This window comes from Myxine glutinosa, chromosome 1 (assembly GCF_964187855.1).
Source record: "Myxine glutinosa chromosome 1, kmMyxGlut1.1, whole genome shotgun sequence".
Classification (NCBI taxonomy): domain Eukaryota; kingdom Metazoa; phylum Chordata; class Myxini; order Myxiniformes; family Myxinidae; genus Myxine; species Myxine glutinosa.
The window spans coordinates 345352248-345372142 of NC_136261.1; the positions used below are offsets into that span (position 1 = coordinate 345352248).

The 19895-nt window shown below is 46.9% G+C and overlaps 1 protein-coding gene across 2 annotated transcripts in view; it reads right to left on the minus strand.

Annotated features, from left to right (window-relative positions):
* CHD1L (chromodomain helicase DNA binding protein 1 like) overlaps positions 1 to 19895 on the minus strand; it is a 155189-nt gene that overhangs the window by 21700 nt on the left and 113594 nt on the right. The window contains exons 22-24 of one of the 2 annotated variants that reach the window (XM_068098272.2): positions 7046 to 7154; positions 5182 to 5424; positions 3457 to 3538 (exon numbers count right to left, since the gene is read on the minus strand). In XM_068098272.2, the coding sequence (XP_067954373.2) occupies positions 3457 to 3538; positions 5182 to 5424; positions 7046 to 7154 (434 nt within the window). Of the gene's footprint in view, positions 1 to 3456; positions 3539 to 5181; positions 5433 to 7045; positions 7155 to 19895 lie in introns of those variants that run through there. The other variant, XM_078769862.1, reaches the window with a different exon arrangement.

Here is a 19895-nt window from a genome sequence, read left to right on the forward strand (position 1 = left end):
GAATTGAGTAACACATTGGAAGAGGCTACTCCCTGCAGGTCACCCTGTTAAACCTGTATGGAAATCCATGCATAGTAAGCTCATAACCAAAAGAACAGGAGATCTCCAGTGGCGCCTTGCCCACGGGATCGTCCCATGCTACACGATTGTCAGGCATTTTGCCCCAATATCCGTGTGCAAGGGAAATATATTTAAATTTCCTATATTTCCTATATTTAAATATTTTCCTATATTTATATTTCCTATATTTATATATTTTCTTTCCTATATTTAAATGGTTTAATTATGTCACTTAAAATGAATTTCACATTTACTTTTAGATCTCCTGTTTTATCAAACAACATTTTCAACATTTCAATCAAAGGTGTGAAAACATTTTGCGACCTAGGAGACATGCCGAATGGAGAAGGTGGATCAGACTCGGCAACGCTTGCAAGAGCGAGATGTGCATGGAAGAAGTTTCGGGAACTGAGTGGCGTGCTGACGAGGAGGGGAGTGTCGTTGAAGCTGAAGGGAAAGGTGTATGCTGCATGTGTGAGAAGTGTTATGATTTATGGGAGCGCGACATGGGCAATGAACGTAGAGCAGCAAAGAAGGCTGGAAAGGGTGGAAATGCGAATTGTTCGGTGGATGTGTGGAGTATCATTGGGAGAGGGGAAGGCAAATGATGAATTGCGAAAGATGATGGGAATAGAGCCTGTGATGGATGCTGTGAAGAGGAACAGGTTGAGATGGTTTGGTCATGTGTTGAGGAAGGATGAAAGTGACTGGTTGAGAAGAGTGATGGAAATGAATATAGAAGGAAGTAGAGGACGGGGAAGACCGAGAAAGACTTGGCTAAAGATGGTGGAAGAAGAAATGCGGACAAGGGGGCTAACAAGGGGAGATGTAGAAAATAGGGCAAAATGGAGAAGATTGTCATGGGGCCCACAAGGCTAACCCCCGCTCTAGCAGGGAAAATGGCCTTAAAATGCCTGTTGTATTTACTTTTAGATCCTTTATTTTTGGGTTTATAAAAAAGTCAGCATGACAAAATATTTGCACTACTGTGTTTCTTTACATACAACTAAACTTGCTGCAGGAAAGAGAAGCAGAATGGCAAAACCCTTACATCAATGCAATGGCATGGGGTTTTGCAGTGCGCTTGCATCATCTGCCAAGTTAATAATTGAATTAAATTTTTCCAAGACGACTTGATGGTTTTGTGGAAAAATGGTGTTTGGAAAGTGACTGTGAAGTTCCCCAAAATGAATTATTATTACTCTTGCAATATCATTTCTTGAAGGATGAAGTATTTCTAATACTTCATAGTCATCTTTTATGTTGGTGTTGGCTTAGCGGTTAGGGTGCCGGCTTGGGATCCTAGGATCTTGGGTTCGAATCCCGGTCGAACGCTGAATTAACGCCAGGGGGGTTGACTCAGCTTGTCATCCTTCAGAGGTCGGCAAATTGAGTACCAGCTTGCATGGGATGAATGATCCCGGTGTGTACCCCGATTTAGAATAGGTACACGGTATCCCTGCGCATCGTAGGAGCGTGACCAAGGGTTGGCGTCAGGAAGGGCATCCGGCCATAAAAAACATTGTCTCAAAAATGGAACCATGATTGTCATGGGGCCCGCAAGGCTTACCCCCGCTATAGCGGGGAAAAATGGCCTTAAAACGATCATTCATTCATACATTATATAGTCACTTTTATGTTTTTTAAATGAAAAGCTTTACTTTCTTCTCTTGTTTTCCTCACTTTCATGTTTCTCCTGTTCTGTTCACATTGTTGATTCATAAATTGCACATCCATACACAAATTTGTTTTTAAATAAAAGTAGTTAGGGTAGGAATTTGTAATTTGTTCAAGGTGTCGGCAACAGCTCGCCTACTCTTCACGAAGGACACTGTGGGGTATTTAAGGTCCACAACTAATGCCGGCAGACGGGATGGCCAGTTTAATGTCTATCCAAGGAAAGACACACACATTGACGAATCATCCTGCCTGTGAAACGTCAAGATGAGTTTATAGCTGGGTCAAGATTCAAACCCAGGCCAGACTACTCGGCCATATTGCCAGCCCGGTTTCGATCCTGAAGATTGTCAAATTTATGTAACTAGTACACCTCCTTCCTCTTCCTACGGGAGCGGCAGGAAGGGTCATGTTATTATCCTCTCTGGGGTATGTCGATTACAGTGAAACCAGGCCTCAAGAATGTCAGGTTTCCTCCCTTACAGTTTAGTGTTAAACAGCAGAAGTGACAGTTTGAAAAGGTAATCGTACATGTTCGTGGTTTATAATATTTTTACTTCTGGTAGCGGTGTGCGACAAAGTGGGTGTGCGACAAGAACAATCCGATTAAATTTGGTTCAGGTCCAAAACCAGATCCAGTCTATCAGTGGGATACAAAATGTAAATGAATCAGTCTGGCGGAGTACGCACTATACCAAGTGTCCTTCTAGTTTTTTTTGTTATAAGAAGCGGCTTTGGAAAAACGCCACGATTATCTATCTTAACATGGATATACACCTTAACACGGATTTCGCCCAAAGCGGAAAATCCCTTTGGGGAGGGGGGCAAATGAAGTCACGACAAACTCCATCATGTGCCCCCTGACCCTTTAGTCCTCCTGTCAAGTTTGGTTGAGATTGGATAAGTAACAACCGAATGCATCACAGTCACATAGACAGACCCCAAATTGCATATCTTGGTATGATTACAACTTTTATTCCAGTGAGGTGCCAAAAGGCACACTGAAAATCACAACATGCTGTCCTTTAGATGGGAAAAATGAACAGACTGACCTATCCGCATTTAGCATGTGGATCTCAATGATCCCAAGTTATATTCCTAAACAACACTAACAGGCAAACCTTCAAGTACTATGATATGAGGTCAAATCAGATATAGATGTTGAAACTACTCTTTGATGTGGATATTCGATAGTTGAGTAAATTGGTTATAGATAGTAGCTTCTCAAGAAAATCTAAAGTTTACATTAAGTGGAGAAATTATGTGAAGCAAATAGTTAAGGTATACTACACGAACATCATGGGCCAAGTGGCCCTTCCTGTATTGAAGATTCTTTGTGTCGACTTAATTAGAGCAACCTCGTTCTACCTTCCTGCATCATTAAACTTGATATCTTCCCGAGCTCTCCATTACCAGAGATACCTGTATGTAGCGCCATTGTGGTTTACATTACAAGCAGCAGTTTGGACAAGTCAGCAAAAACTGACAAGGTTTAACTTTTCTGTATTTGATATTACTGTGTAGTTTGGCCTAACTACATCGCAGCGTTTAGGCTAACTACAAGTCTGGGCTGGAAGCCATGTTTCAACCAGGCATTCAAAATATGTGAACAAGGAAGTTACATAAATTTCGAATTAAGAAATAAATCACAGAACTTCAAAACAACTCTGAATTGCAATAAGAAATCTCTAATTGGGAATTTTAGAGAGCGATTCTTACCGATGTGTCTTGAGTATAATCCGTAGGAATGACAACATGAGTGACGTCTTCATCCATATCGCGAGCCACATCCCCATCATAAGTGTTGCATGGTCAAGGTAAAAATAGAAACCACAATAAAGCAGTTTACAGCACAACTATCTTTAGTGTTTTGGATTGAATGAAAGGCATGTTCTCGAAGTATGCTAACCACCATGGTAAGTTAGGAGAAACTGACATTTTGGGTGTTAACGCTTTGTTATCCTGACGAAGGGTTAACAACCAAAATCATCAATTTCTCTTTGCTTCTCATGGCGGTTAACATAATTTGATCAACGTCGTGTTGATTTCATCTGTTCCACCTGTCTGCCGACGCAGACCGATACTAGTCTTCAAGATTAAGACTATTTTGCAATTTTATATTCAGTATTAATATTATAGTTCCCAAACATTTCAGTTACATTACCCAAAATAATTAATAAGCCAATCTATAATAATAAAAGGCAGAGTCCGTCTGTCTGTCTTATTTATAGCATCAGGAAAATTCATTTATAGTGTCCGTCTGTCTGTCTCCTCCATAACTCCAAAACCATGAAACCTAGTGGCCCCAAACTTTGCATGCATACACCTGGACCTCCAACAGATTGCACGATGAAAACTGGGTGTTTGGGTGTGTTATTACACCCTTTTTGAAGATGATCAACGAGGTGCTCATAAGAAAAAAACAGAAAAAGCCTTACCAATATGGTGGCCTGCCATCTTGGTCAGCCCGCTGCCACTCGCTGGGTTCTTAAGCCGCCATTTTGTTTTGGCCTATTCAAACAAACCTTGCCTTGGAAACACTGGGTTGCCAACAACTCGATTATCATTACATAATTAATGGAAGCATATCATCAAAATCTGGATTCGGATATGAGGATTGGATCCTGTAGACTAAATAAATGTCCAAATCTGGAGTAACATCTGACAAAATTTACCATATCGAGCAATTTTTATAACTAAGTGTATATATGCATTTATTTAAGCGAGGCTGTGATTCTGCTTCTGGGATTAGTTTTTATATTTAACTTAATAATAAGTTTTAACCTAATTTATACTTCAATGGGATAGGGTGTCACTCCACAGTACCTGTGATCTGTTTTTAAAATTCCTCGGCCATTTCAACCAGAAACAATCAGCTAGCTATCGCTTGCCAAGCCAGCCATTTCTTATCACCCATTTCGTTGGAGTGCTTGCTGGAGTGCTTAAGCCGCTTGTTGAATGCTCTACAAATGAAGTCAGAGATACCTATGTACTTAATTAAATAGTCACAAGGCCGGGGAAGTGTGGGTGTGTTATAACACCCTTTTTGAATATGATTAACCACCACTTGGAGAACGCTATTCCGGCTGCTTTTGCAAGCCATGGTGTTACAGTTGACAGAGCTCCCTTTTTGTTTTTACGTAACCATTTTTTTATTGACTAATATTTTTGCACGATATACTAACCCTCCCCTCCCTTGTCCCTTCCCCTTTCCCTCTCTCTCCTACCCCTCCTCTTTCCTCCCTCTCCTTTTCCCTCCTCTCATCCCCCCCTCTCTTCATATTCCCGTCAGGAAGCGACTTATTGTTACCCGGAAATGTCGGGTACTTTTGCTAGTAACATAATAATACTTGAAAAGACAAATAAGAATTAAATATGGTCCAATGATCCGTCCTGAAGATGCACTGGTTCCTCCTTCCCTTCAAGTTTAACAAGAAAGGATATGCAATTAAGTACCGTGACAGTTGGTGATGCTGTTCAGGAGGCAAATCAACAAAGTGTACTTTGATCCCAGCCATGAAATCCGGAAGAGAGGCCGTTGTGGTGTAGGAGCAATCTGTAGATGTCCGTAGCCTTTTGGAAGTCTGCGGAACATCCTGGCCTGACTCTGAGCTCAGGGATGTCGGAGAACTGTCAGCACCTGTATGCTCCATGGAATTCTTCAACATTTTTCTCGGATAATAGTAACTGTAAAGCTGAAATTAAGGAAGACGTCTCAACAAATACAGCTCAAGCACAAACTCTTGCCAATAGCCAAGCTTCACCTCCAATTAATTAAATGGTAAAATGATGTGATAAAAAGAGAGCGACAAGTTAAATGGCAAGCTTTGACAAAATGTTTTGCATTTTCCAATTTAAGAGCTTACTGTTTAAAGCATTTTTCAGTTTAAATCTATTTTCAAATCCATTCAGCATCATCATCATTAATGACAGAAAGCTCTTCGATGTGAAGGCCAAAAAACAAACAGTAAATGGACATCATCATTGACAGAACAGTGAATGTAGGAATTAAGTATTTTTTTACGCCAATGACATTTACTTTTGCTTCAAAAAGATCGTAAAATTTGGAGCAAATGCAAATATATGAGTGGTTCCAATTTTATCTGGACTTTCAACCTTTAACCTACTTTTACCGACTGAAAACTAAACATATAGTACAGTATGTTACAAAAATAATATTTATAAAGGTAACTCTAGGCTGGCATGATTTCTCAGAGGTACGCATACTCATCTGAGCTTTCTACCATGGGTTTGAATCTCGGCAAAGCTCGAAACTATTAAATATAAGCAAATGCACTGAAGCAAGAAACAGTCAATTAGGTGTATTGGTAAATAACTCTATAAAGACAAAATTATCTCAAGAAACATCTACCAACTCAACTTCATTATATAAAGAACAGCCTAGGGAAATTTGAACCACCCCAACAAAAAGAAAGCCACAAATAAACATGTTAGAAGGATCTCATTGGAGCATGAATGGATAGGCCTTATGAAACAGCAGCTCTGAAATACCTCTAAAGTGAAACTGATTAAATTTCAAAAACCACAAATTAAAAAGAAAAACCCCAAATAATAAATCTGATAATGAAATAATGTTTATCCCTTTTTGACCACGTGCAGAACCAAATATAACCTCATTGAATTTTCGTTTATTTTGGTATTTTTAACTCAACTGGACTACTGTCCAGTTGAGTTCATCACATACTGAACCCTCCGGCGTCCGTCGTCTGTCGTCCGTTAACCTTTCGACGTTAACACGCCAGCGTCCACAAATATCAACTGATTCTGATCAAACCTGACATGCAGCATCCTTACCCCAAGGACCAGGTTGGTATTACATTTCAGCCCGATCCGTTGAAAAATGGCGGACTTAGGCGACCATTTTGTTTTTGGTCATGAAAACGACGTTAACACTCTAGCGTCCACAAATATTGACAGATTTTAATCAAACTTAGAAGGTTTAACCCTTACCACACAAGGTAGGTTGCTATTGCATTCCAACCCGATCCGTCATAAAATGGCCGCCAGAGGCCGCCATATTATTTTCAGCTCCGAAACGACGTTAAGACTTTAACGTCCACAAATATTTATGGATTTTGATCAAACTTGGTGTGTGAGACTCTTACCACACAAGGTCGTCAGTTCAGTTGAGTTCTGCTTCCCTGGAAGCTCTAGTTATTTATTACATATGAGGATGTAATAGAAAGTGAAAACGATAATGGTCAAATCTAGAAAATCAGAGTTTATGAAACCAGTATTTAACTTCACCATTTTAAAAATAACAAATCCTTTTTTTTTTAAAGGATACATAAAAGTCGGAATGCCACAGGAGGCGAGGTGTTTGCGAATCAACCGTTCAGTCCCATACCAGTTGAAAGCTGGAGTAGCATGGCCAATACGTGGCAGATGGACACTTGCTGATCATGGTCAAGACAGGAAAACACCAAATAAATAAATTCACGAAAATGCACTTATCACAAAATTATGAGAGTTCAATATTCCCGCTATAAAAAAATGAATAAAGACTGAAGCACCACTTCCTTAACAAATGAATCATGACAACTTGTCTTAAATACTGTACAGGGTTTTATGGATGAAACACCAAGATAATACACATTTATTGAAAATGAACTGTGGAAGATGCAAACAAAGCTGATACCAATGTCATGTGCATCGGAAAGTCTTAAGTTTTTTTTCATCCAAGGCATGTTCAATATGCCTATCATTTCGATGAAGCATAGCACATATTTTGTTCTTGACAAGATGGCGGATGATGCGGATCTGAAAGTACAGTTCACCTGTGTCCTCGTCCTACCTCCCTGTTTCGCTGGGTGATTTTGTGGAAGAGCTGAGTGATTTTAGTGGGAGAACCGAGTGATTATTGATTTAGTGAATATTTTTTGTGATTTTTTGTGAAAAGCATTCACTCGTTGCAAACTGAAGAAGCTCAACTTTAAGGTAGTAATGGAAGAGCGACATAAGGAAGGGGAAGGAAGATGGTGGGGGGAGGAAGAGAAAAAGTGAGTGGGGGAGGAGGAGGAGAAGAGGAAAGGAGTGAGGGGGTAGGGGAGGGGGAAAAAGAGGGAGTGAGTGGGTTGGAGGTGTGGATCAGTGCCTTGAGGGTGGGGGAGGGGAGTCGGTGGGAAGGGAAGAGAGGAGCAAGTGGAGAAAGAGCGGTGTGTGTGTGTGTGTGTGTGTGTGTGTGTGTGTGTGTGTGTGTGTGTGTGTGTGTGTATGTGTGTGTGTGTGTGTGTGTGTGTGTGTGTGTGTCACGCACGCGTGCGAGCGCACGCACGATTATGATTACAACCTATGGTAGTAGGTTCAGCAGTTCAACCAAGGCAGCACTGCTGGTTGATGACCTGAGCATCCCAAATTAATCAAGATGGTACTAGCTCTATCAGGCGGGCAGAGGTTCAGAAGCGAAGTTTGACTAGATAGTTTGAATGTGGGATAAATGGGAGAGGGGTGGAGGGGAGACAGAGGGGTTGAGGTGGTGGAGATGATGCAGAGAAGGAGGTTGGAAGTGTTGTGTGTGCAGGAGACCAGACAAATGGAAGGGAGACAGGGCAAGGAGGTTGGTAGGAGGATACAAGCTGTTGCACGTGGGTGGGGATAGAAGGAGTAATGGCGTAGGAATAATAGCATCGGAAGAAATCAGCAAACAGGTGGTCAGAGTGACAAGATGGGAGGGAAGGATGGTTATGACATGGGTCGTGATACAGACACAAATGATGTGTGTTATGTTGGTATATGGTCCACAAACAGGAAGGACTGGGGTGGAGAAGCAGGGATTCAGGGACGCACAGGAGAGGATGATGGGAATGGTTGAAATGGAGGTGATGCTGTGCAATGCAGTGGACTTCAACGTGCATGTCAGAGTAGCGGAGCCAGGTGAAGAGGATTGTGTTGGTAAATTTGGTTGGGGAACAAGGATAGAGAGGGTCAAGAGCTGGTGGCAAGGAATGGGATGGCCACAGCTGGTTCATTCTTTCAAAAGCATCAAAAGCACAAGATTACCTATAGGAGTGGACAGCACAGACAGAACTGGATTTAGTGGTGGTAAGGAAGCAACAGATGTGGAGGGTTAAGGATTGCAAGGCAGTGGTGAGAGAGCATGTTACCACCCAGCACAAGACTGTGGTGTTTGTGGTGAGGATGAAGAAAAGTAGGGAGGTTAAGAGCAGGGGGTGGTAGGTTATTAGGTGGGGGTAGTGTAGGGAAAATGTTGCCGTAGAGTACAAGGAAAGGGTGAGGAGGGCCAGGTAAGAGCAACTTAGCGAAAAGCAGAAGGTTTATAGAAGTGGAAGAAGTACAGAGAGGCATTTAGGGGATTTGCAGAAGTGTTGTGTGGAAGGACGTCAGGTAAGGATGCATCGTTTAGGGATAGAAACCAGGTTTGCTGGATGGAGGAAATAGCGAAGGCAGTTGGTGAAACGAAGGAAGTTTGGAAGAGGATAGAGAAGATCAAGGAGCCAGATGTGGGGTGGGCAGAAGAAGAAAGCGGCAAGCATAGCTATGGATAAGGCAAGAAAATTATATGAAAAAAGAGGTGTACACCAAGTTTGAAGAGGATGGCAGGAGGGGAAGTGGGCTGAGAGAGCTTCCCTGCTTCATAGCGATTTTCACATTGAAGTCCGACATCCCAGGGGCCAACCAAAACTCTTCCTTTCTTCCCTTCTACATACCTTCCACAAACAATACTTCTGCTTCCAGCACTCCCATCCATCTCAGTGTCATCATCACCATCGTTCTTGGGACAGTGTTGTAGTCCTTCTCCAGGTCCACAAACCCCAATGCCATTTCACCTTACACCTCTAACATCTTCTCCACAAGCTGCGACAGCGTGAACATCCCATACGTCATCCCTCTACCCTTCCTAAACCCCTGTTGCTCTTCGCTGATCTCGATCCTCACACTCTTCCTTATTCTCCCATCCAGAATCCTCTCCAGTACCTTCATGGCATGACCTAGTAGCCTAATAATGCCTCTGTACTTCCTCAGATCTTGAAAATCACCCTTCCTCTTCCACATCGGCACAATTAGCCCTGTCCTCCAATCTCCCAGAATCGAACCCTCTCTCATACATACATTCATCAGCCTCTTCGTCCAACTTAATCTGACTTCTCCCGCAGCAACTATAATCTCTGTACACACCTCATTAATGCCTGGCGCTCTTCCCTTTTTTCACGCTCTTCAATGCCGTCCGCACTTCTTCCATGATCTCCACAAACTCCACTTTCCCCTCCACATGACGTGGAAGCTCCAGTTGCTTCCTCCCAGGTTGAACAGCTCCTTGAAATATCCTTCCCACACCTTCAATACTACACTCCTCTCTGTCACTAGCCTTCCGGCACAGTACTTAATGACCCAAACATCAAACATCCCTGCCCCCTTTTAATTTCCTTACTATCCTTGTCGTGAAAATCAAGCTCAGACACGACTTGACCTCTGGGTAGGTTTAATATCATTTAGATCTGTAGTACATCCTGTAAGAATACATGCATGCAACAGGCATTAAAATCAGAGTATTTCATGAGCAGCAATGGTCGATTCAATATAATAATGGTCCAACAGAGAGGACAGTCAGCGCAGCATTTAGGGGCGTACATACCATTCAAACTACAGGACTATGTCACAGTGAGTTCCGCTGGAGTGTCCGCGCGCCCCGGTTGTCCCGGGTCTTATAGACGCCCCTTCTGTAGCGAGCACACCCTGGGTTCACCTTGGTATAATTTCACTACATTCTCCCCGCCGTTAGAACTATACTGCCGCTCGGCAGGTTGCAAGCAAGCATCAGCAATAAACGAATGGGTCACGTCAATCCACGTCAGTCGGTCCACCCGTAGCGGTCGGGGCGGCGAACTTCCCTGCCAGTTCGTGTTCGGAATCTACCGGGCACGGCGTCCCCAAGCCCGGAGTCCCCCGCGTCGGAATAGCCGCCGGAGGTGGGAGTCGGAGGGGGCGCCCCTGCGCCTTCGGGCACGGGAGTGGGGGACGACGGGAGTAACGGTGGTAGTTCCATAGGGGAAGCTTCGATAGAGTCCATAGACTCGTAGACGGGTTCGTCGATATCCCTGTCGTCGTCCCCACATGGGGCGAGATGGCGTACGGAGACAGTAGACTCGCGGCCATCCGCCGTTAACACGCGAGCATGCTCGGGATTAGCCTGGAGGACCTGCACCTTGTCAACAAGGGGGTCGTACTTGCTAGCGCGAACCGCTCGTTTGAGATAGGCGGGCCCCGGTTCAGCGAGCCAGCTGGGTAAAGATTGGATACTGCTGGAGCTTCTAGGGTGGTGGAACAGTCGTTCGTGAGGAGTCTGGTTGGTGGCAGTACATAGGAGAGCCCGGATCGAGTTTAGAGCGGCAGGTAGTGACCACGCCCATTTATCGAGGCCTCGGCCGAGGGTCCGAAGGCTTAGCATGACGGCCCTCCATATAATCCCATTAAAGCATTCGATCTGCCCATTCGCTTGGGGCCGGTACGGGGTGGTGTAGCTCGAAGCGACATTATGCTGGAGCAAGTAGCCCCTCACCTCCTGGGACAGGAACACCGCACCCCGATCGGTATGCACGTAGGCCGGATACCCGAACATAGAAAACAAATTCTGCAGGCACCGAATAACCGTGGCAGCCGACATATCCCCGCACGTGTAAGCAAAGGGGAATCGGGAATACTCATCGACGATAGTGAGCAGATAGCGAGAGTTGCTCGACATTGGCAGCGGCCCTTTGAAGTCCATCGCCAAGCGCTCCCACGGTCTAGTAGCCCTAACGAGTGTCCCCATAGGAGGGTTATAAAAACGCGGTTTGAGTTCCGCACAGATCGCGCAATCACGGCAGATGCGGCGGATGTCCTCAATCGAGTACGGCAGATTGCCCTCGCGCACAAAATGCGCGAAGCGCGTTACCCCGGGATGACACATAGTGCCGTGCAAAGTGCGCAGCCCCTCCAAAGTTACAACCCCCGCGCAAGTGGCCGGCCTCGATAAGGCGTCAGCGACCAGGTTATCCTTCCCCGGGCGGTATTTGATGGTGTAGCAGAAGTCGGCGAGTTCGATACGCCAACGGGTGATTTTCTCATTCTTAATGCGCTGAGCATGTAAGGTGTCGTACATGAACGCAACACTCTGTTGGTCCGTGACGATTTGGAAACTCCGCCCAAGCAGATACGGCCGCCATCGCCGAATTGATTCGACGATCGCGTACGCTTCCTTTTCGACAGACGAATGCCTCCGCTCGGCGGAGGTGAGAGTCCGCGAGAAGAAAGCCACAGGGCGGCCTCCTTGGGAGAGAGTCGCCGCTATCGCATGATCCGAGGCATCACTCTCCAAAACGAAAGAGGCACTCTCGTCAATCGTCGCGACAGCGGCGCCAGCGATGTCGACTTTAAGGCCCTCGAAGGCCGCCAGGGCGGCCGGGCCCATGGGGAAAGTGTCGCAGGCCACGAGGGGGCGGAGCTTCACGGAGAAATTTTGCACCCACTTTGAGTAGTGGGCGAACAGCCCTAGAGCGCGTTTCAGCGAAGCCCGATCGCTAGGCGGAGCCATATCGAGCAAAGGGCGCAGACGCTCCTTATCCGGAGAGACGGAGCCATGGGTCACGGTGTACCCCAAAAGGTCTACCATGCGTAGAGAGTATCGACACTTAGCCGCATTCATGGTTAGGCGATATTTCCGCGCGACCTCGAGGAAGCGTTTCAGATTAGCGTCGTGATGCTCCTGGTCATACCCACAAACCGTAAGATTGTCCAGATAGACAAAGACATCGGTCAAATTCTCCTTCGCAACGAGGTCATCCATAGCCCTCTGAAAACAAGCGACTCCGTTAGTTACACCAAAGGGAAGTCTCGTGAACTGGTACAACCGCTGACCCGATTCAAAGGCTGTAAAGATGCGATCAGCCCTAGAGATGGGGACTTGATGATACGCACTACGCAGATCGAGAGTGCTATAAACGGAATACAGGGCTACCTGGCGTACCAGGGCGTCCATCCCCGGTAAGGGGTAGGCATCCAGCTGTGTAAAACGATTAATCGTCTGCGAATAGTCGATTACCATGCGTCGGCGGTGGGCCTCACTCCGCACCACTAAGACTTGGGCCCGCCACGGTGACCTACTGTGTTCTATAATACCGTCCTTTAAGAGCAGGGCCGTTTCTTCCGCAATGAATTGCGCGTCCGCGCGAGAGTAGCGCCGCGATTTGACGGCTACAGGGGTACAATCAGTGGTCAGGTTGGGGAACAGTGAGAGTGGCTCCATGTCCATTTGAGCGAGGGCGCACACAGCGAGCGTGTCCAGCCCACCGAAGTCTATTTCCAAACGTCCATGCCGCTTAAGGAAATCAAGTCCTAACAGAACGTCAGCGCATAACGCAGGTAATACCATGAGATACACGTCCGGGAACGTGCGTCCCTTTATCACAAGTTTCAATCGATACGCCCCTTTTGTGCTCAACCGAAGTCCCTGAGAGGCCATGAAGATCCGGCGGGTTGTCCCGAGAACCGGCCACCCATGTTGATGCACGAGTCGCTGATCGATAAAACTATCCGTGGACCCCGTGTCAATCAAAGCTTGCGCAAAAACGCCCGCGACCGTGAGCGGAATGATGGCCTGCGCAAGGCCGGCAGACCCGGCAGGTATTGTACCGGCCGGGCGAGAAGATCGCGCCTCGCGGGTGGATCCCACGCCGGCTGCAATCCTTCGGGCAGCGTCGGCAGGTTGGGCCTCAGCAGGAGCATTGAAGTCCGTTGGCTCATCAGCAGTTTCATTTGCCAGAGTGGGTGTGTGTAGGTCGTAAGAGCAGCCGCCAGATGGCGCTCGAGTCACGTGAGAAAGATCTCTGCCGTCTGCAGATTCATATGCCAAAGTGGGTGCATGTAATTCGTAAGAGCCGCTGCCAGATGGCGCTCGCGTCACGTGAGAAAGATCGCTGCCGTCTGCAGATTCATATGCCAAAGTGGGTGCATGTAATTCGTAAAAGCCGCCGTCAGATGGGGCTCGAGTCACGTGCTGCGTTTGCCGCACATCGAGAGGAGTTTCCAAAGCAGGAGCATGTCGCTTGTTTGAAGTAGGCGTTCGAACGCCAGTCAAGGTCGGTCGCGCTGTGGCCGGTCGCGTTCGCGCCATTTGTTTCGGCGGCCCGGTGTATCTCACCAAGGTCGGGCGTGCAGCCAGAGGCCCGCGAGAAGGAGAGCGGCTCTTCAAAGCCGAGTGAGGCGCCCCGTCCAGCGCTCGATCCGTTGGCTCCGCGATGAGCCCATTCAAGGTCGCGCGGGGACGCGTGCCCCGAGCGGCCTTCCTGCAGACCTTTGCAAAATGGCCCTTGGTGGAGCACAGGTGGCATATAGCCTCCCGGGCCGGGCATTCAGAGCGAGGGTGCTGCCGATTCCCGCAAAAATAACATTTTGCATACCGGTCAGGCCGTGGCCGGGCAGCGGCGGCAGCAGTGAGGCCGGAAGCGGAGTCCGCTTCAGGAGCTCCCAGAGACTCGGCCGTAGTGGTCGGGTCCTCCTCCGTATCCTCGGCGGTAGCCCTCTCCGGTCGCGCGAGTTGCGAGGTCCCCGCCACGACTCGTGGGTGATCATATGCGGTGGATTGTTCTCGGGCATCTGTGTATATGCGTGCCAGCCGTAGTGCTTCTGTAAATGTCAGATCCGCGACCTCCAAGAGTCGGAGCCGCAAGACTCCAGAATTAATTCCAGAGATGAATGAATCTCGGAGCAAGTCGTCCTGCACTTGCTCGTGGGTCCGGACGTCCTGCACGCAGTCTGCCAACAGGTAGCGCAACTCCTGCGCGAAGCGATCGATCGATTCAGATGGTTGCTGTCGCCGCTGAGAGAGTTGATGCCGGCCGTGCACAGCGCTCCGTGTCTTTACGTAGAGGCGCTTCAGCTCGGCTAGAGCCGTAGCGTACGTCCCAAATCGAGAAATGTTCCGGAAAACGGTGTGATAGACCTTCGACTGTAACACGGACAGCTTTATCGCTGCGGTGGGCTCTGTTTCGTGAGCAGCAAAGTAATTCTCCAGCGTTTTGAGCCAGTGAGTGAACTCCGATGCTGATCCCTCAGCTTGAGGGTCGGCTCCGAGAATCGGTACCACGATCATCTTGTGGTCAGCCATTCCGGCGATCTAAATGATATTAAATGTCGTGAAAATCAAGCTCAGACATGACTTGACCTCTGGGTAGGTTTAATATCATTTAGATCTGTAGTACATCCTGTAAGAATACATGCATGCAACAGGCATTAAAATCAGAGTATTTCATGAGCAGCAATGGTCGATTCAATATAATAATGGTCCAACAGAGAAGAGAGGACAGTCAGCGCAGCATTTAGGGGCGTACATACCATTCAAACTACAGGACTATGTCACAGTGAGTTCCGCTGGAGTGTCCGCGTGCCCCGGTTGTCCCGGGTCTTATAGACGCCCCTTCTGTAGCGAGCACACCCTGGGTTCACCTTGGTATAATTTCACTACAATCCTCATCCCTGTTATGAGCCAATTTATAGATCATCTCCACCCCATCATCTTCTTCCAACTTGTTAAACACCATATCTTCCATATCATTCCTCACTTTAACCACAGTTCTCCTTGCTGTTTTCTTGTTTTGCCCATCGATGTGCAGCAATCTGCATCCGGTTGTCCCATGTATCCTTGATCTTTATCCGAATACATTTTTGTTTAATCACGGTGTTTCATATGGAATATCCCAGATAAAAGAGTGGTGAAATAACATAACAGCCATTTCAAACACACTGCTATTATACACATGCTATTGTGCTGTGACTATCAGGGTTTTGATACCGTTCAGCAAGGCCTCCATGATGGGAGGTCACCAAAACTGTTCCAGCTGCAATGTCATCGAGGTTTTTACATCTTCATTGGGGCAGAGGTTTGCACTATCACAACACGGCTTTGAACGTTGAAAAGGAAATGCTGAAACCCAAGATTGGGGTTTTGGCATGCAGAGCAATTAATGAAATGAGAAGATAAAGAAAGTACTTCTTTTTTTTTTTTCTTTTTTTTTTTTATGGTATACTGAATCGAGGCTCGTGAAAGAGCTAACATTTACTTCACAAACAAATCGACCAGACAAACAAAATACACAAAAAGAGGGAGCGGAAGACAAGATGGGGAGAAAAGGGGAAGCACACAAACACAACATCCGAGAGCAGGGAGATGCGTGGAAGGGAGAGGGCCCGGGGGGAGGAGGCATGGGAAGGGGGGGGGGGGGAGGGAGAAGTATAAATAAAGCACAAGGACACCAAGGACTTCCAGGACAGAAGTTGGTATTTCAAAAAGTGGAATTGGGGTGAAATTAGCAGGGGTAGAAAAGATCAAGGTTTTGGATGGGGGAAGATAAGAGATGGTGGTGAACAGCTGTTTTAAAGACTTGGAGGGTGGAGTGGGATTGAAGAGAGTGAGGGAGTTTGTTCCAGAGGCGGGAGAAAAGAGGAATGAAGGAGTGAAGGTGAGCAGAGAGTCTTGATTTTGGCAGTTTAACCAAAAGAGGGTTGCAGGCAGATCTTGTGCGACCAGTAGGAATATTTGCGGGACAGAGCCCAGAGAGAGCTGGGGGGGCAAGGCCAGAGAGGAGTCGGTAGAAGACGGAAAGACCACCAACCTGCCTGCGGTGAGTGAGTGAGTGAGAGGCCCTTGGAGTTAGCTTCATCGCGGGAGATTCCAATGATTCTGAATGCTTTGGTTTCAACAGAGCGAAGGCGAGCTAGGTGTGAGGCAGCAGCACCAGCCCAGAGGGGGGAGCAGTATTCCATTGGGCTGCGGATGAAAGCCTTGTATGTGGTGAGGAGCTCAGGTGTGCCAAGGAAGGACTTCGCACGACAGAGGATGCCCAGTCGGCGACTGGCTTTGGAGGCCAGATTTGAAATGTGGTTTTTCCAGGAAAGATCATGGCAGATAGTGAGACCCAAAAGCTTGAGTGACAGAACTTCTTGGAGAGGATTATTCAGAAAGTGGATGGGAGGGTTGTCCAGTCGGTCTTTTCGGAGAGACATCGTAAGAGTGTGAGATTTGTCAGGATTGAAAGACATGTTCCACTTGTTTGCCCAGTCTGTGATTTTGTCAAGGTCTGCAGAGAGTGAGGAGGCTGCAGACTGCCGATCTGAGGGATGAAGAATGGAGCGACAGAGAGTAGAGTCGTCAGCAAAGAGATAGAGAGGATTTTCAAGTGAGTCAGAGAGATCATTGATGAAGACCAGAAAAAGCACAGGGCCCAGAACACTGCCTTGGGGAACTCCAGCCTGAACAGGAAGAGGAGATGAGAGAAACCCATTCAGGGCCACACGTTGACTACGACTAGAGAGGAAGTCCGCCAGCCATGCGTGGAGATTTCCATGGATACCAAAAGAGGAGAGTTTGGTGAGCAGAGCAGGGTGCCAGACTGTATCGAAGGCACGTGATATGTCAAGGAAGACTGCTCTAATTTCCTGTTTGGCATTGAGGACCTCCATCCATTGTTGAGAAAGCAGAAGCAGCATGTCCAGAGTGGAGTGTCCAGGTCTGAAACCAAATTGATGATCAGAGATCAAGCCATTGGAGAAGAGGAAAGATTTCATATCTGAAGCAATGATGGATTCCATGACTTTGCTGATAATTGGGAGAAGGCTGATTGGTCTGTAGTTGCTGGGATCTGTTTTTGCACCTTTTTGTGCAAAGTGGTGATGTTGGCAGATTTCCAAGCAGATGGAAGATGACCTTGAGCAAAAGAGAGGGTGAAGAGAACAGAGAGAGGGAGTGAAAGAGCGGAAGAACATGATTTTAGGACCCGTGGGCTGATGCCGTCAGGTCCAGTTGCAGAATCAGAGTCGAGGGTTGACAGAAACTTTTCCACCTTGTCAGGAGGAAAGGACACAGAGTCCAGGAGCAGCTGGGTATGACTGGGTACGGTGGGTACAGAGAGGGATGGGTTTGGGACACAAGATTTAGAGGCAAACACAGAGTTGAGGCATTCGGCTTTTTCACGTGCGGAGTCAGCCGTGTGGCCATTTAAGGTGAGGGAGGGGATGGAAGGGGAACAAACACCAGAAACAGATTTTACCAGACGCCACCAGGATTTGGAAGAGGGAGACAGATAAGAGAGTTCGGTCCTGAGGACGGAGAGATATTGTTTCCTGGCTCTCCTGAGGGTGGACACACACTTGTTTCGGGCTTTGTGAAAGGAAATGAGATTTCCTTCCGTTGGATTTGCTTTCCAGGAGACGAAAGCAAGTTGTTTCTGGGCAATAGCCTCACCACAAGATTCCGTGTACCATGGACGGGAGGTAGGGTATGACAACTGAAGACGAGAAGGGATAAATCTGTGCATGAGAGAGAGCAATTTACTTTGGAAGAATTCCCAGGATGAGTTGATGTCAGAGGCAGTAGAGATGGGAGACCAGTCCAGATGATTGATGGCTGCTTGAAGACCGTGCCAGTTGGCCTGAGTGAAATGCCAGACTCGTCGACGCTGAGGAGGCTCTCTGAAAATGGTCAGAGAGATGTCCACTTTAACAAGCACATGATCAGAAGAGCCGATTGGAGTAGAAGAAGAGCAGCAGACATTTTCAGGGAAGTTAGTCATAACCAAGTCCAGAAGAGAAGATTCTCCGTTGACTGAGATCCGTGTTAGGAAATTGACAGATTGTGTCAGTCCCAGTGAGTCACAGAAGTCCTTTGCTGAAGAGCCATGGCTGGTGAGAGAGGTACCCACCCCCAGCCAACTGGCATGGTGACAGTTGAAATCACCACATATGAGGAAGAGAGAGTTGGGATGGGTAGTTAGAAGTTGGTCCATATTATCAGACAGCGAGATGTAGATGGAGTCATCACTGTTTGGTGGACGGTACAACACGCATATGAACAAAAGGTGGGAGCGAAGGGGAAGCCGTAGCCAAAGGTATTCCTGGGGGTGAGGTGGAGAGAGGGCAGTGCAGGGCGAGTGAGGAAGAGAGTTTTTTATAAAGATAGCAACCCCACCTCCAGGACGAGGCTCAGGTCTATCATACCGGAGGAGGGAGTAACCTGGGAGAGATACCAAGGAATCAGAGACATCATGAAGGAGGAAGGTTTCTGTTAAGCAGATCACGTCTGGTTTGTCAGAAGCAACCTGTATGGAGAGATCAGTTAAGTTTGAGCGAAGGCCCCGGATGTTTGAGGTCCATACTGTTAAGGAAGAGGAAGGGGGAGCATCGGATACAGAACAGGGGGGGGGAGCGGTAGGGCAGGATGTGGAAGAGGAGGAAGAGGTAGGGAGAGCTGTTGCAGGTGTGTCAGAGATTACATAATAGCTTGGAGAAAGGGAAGAATGGGGCGGACAAAAGGTTTGATGGTGTTTGGGTGAGGCGCAGTGAGGTGTTATTTTAGGAGGGGGAAGAGTGAGGCAGAAGGTTGAGGAAGATGAAGGTGAAAGTTGGAAGGGGGAAGAAGCGGGGAGGACGCTTTGAGGAGGGGTGAGAGGGGAGTCTAGGAGGGGAGGAGTGAGGGAGAGTCTCGGAGGGGAGGGGTGTGGGGGGAGTTTAGGAGGGAAGGGGCAGGGGGGGAGATTTGAAAGGGATGGGTGTTTGGGAAGATTTGGGGGGGAGGGGCAAGGGGGAAGATTTGACAGAGATGGGTGATGGGGAAGATTTGGAGGGGAGGGGTGTGATTGGATTTTGAAAAGTGTACGAAATATGGGAAACGAACATTTATTGCAAAATGAGTTTCTTGAGACATTCGAGTCAAAAATACGTTTGAGGACGCTGAAGGATGGGTGGAGTTCTGGAGAGTTTAGGGAATGAATGAAAGATGCACTGTAAGAGATGGAATTTTTTTTTTGAATGAATAGAATTGGTGAGCAAGTCGAAAGCATCCTTTTATAGAAGAAGAAGAAAAAGGTGTTGTAATATACGACAGAATACAGTACTTCAGGGGAAAGTTTAAACATTTTAAAATTGAGCAGTGAAAACTATCTGGGGAAATGGAAAATTGAAATGGGGGTGAAACACGTGATCGAAGAACGAAAGAACAAATAAGAACAATGAATAAACGAATAAGAACAACGAATAAGAACAGAGAAGGATTTATTTTTTTATTTTTTTGAGTTGAGATTTTAAACAAGGAAGTATGGGGTGAAAGACTGGGACAAAAACAGAGAACGAAAGTAATTGCAGCACAATTG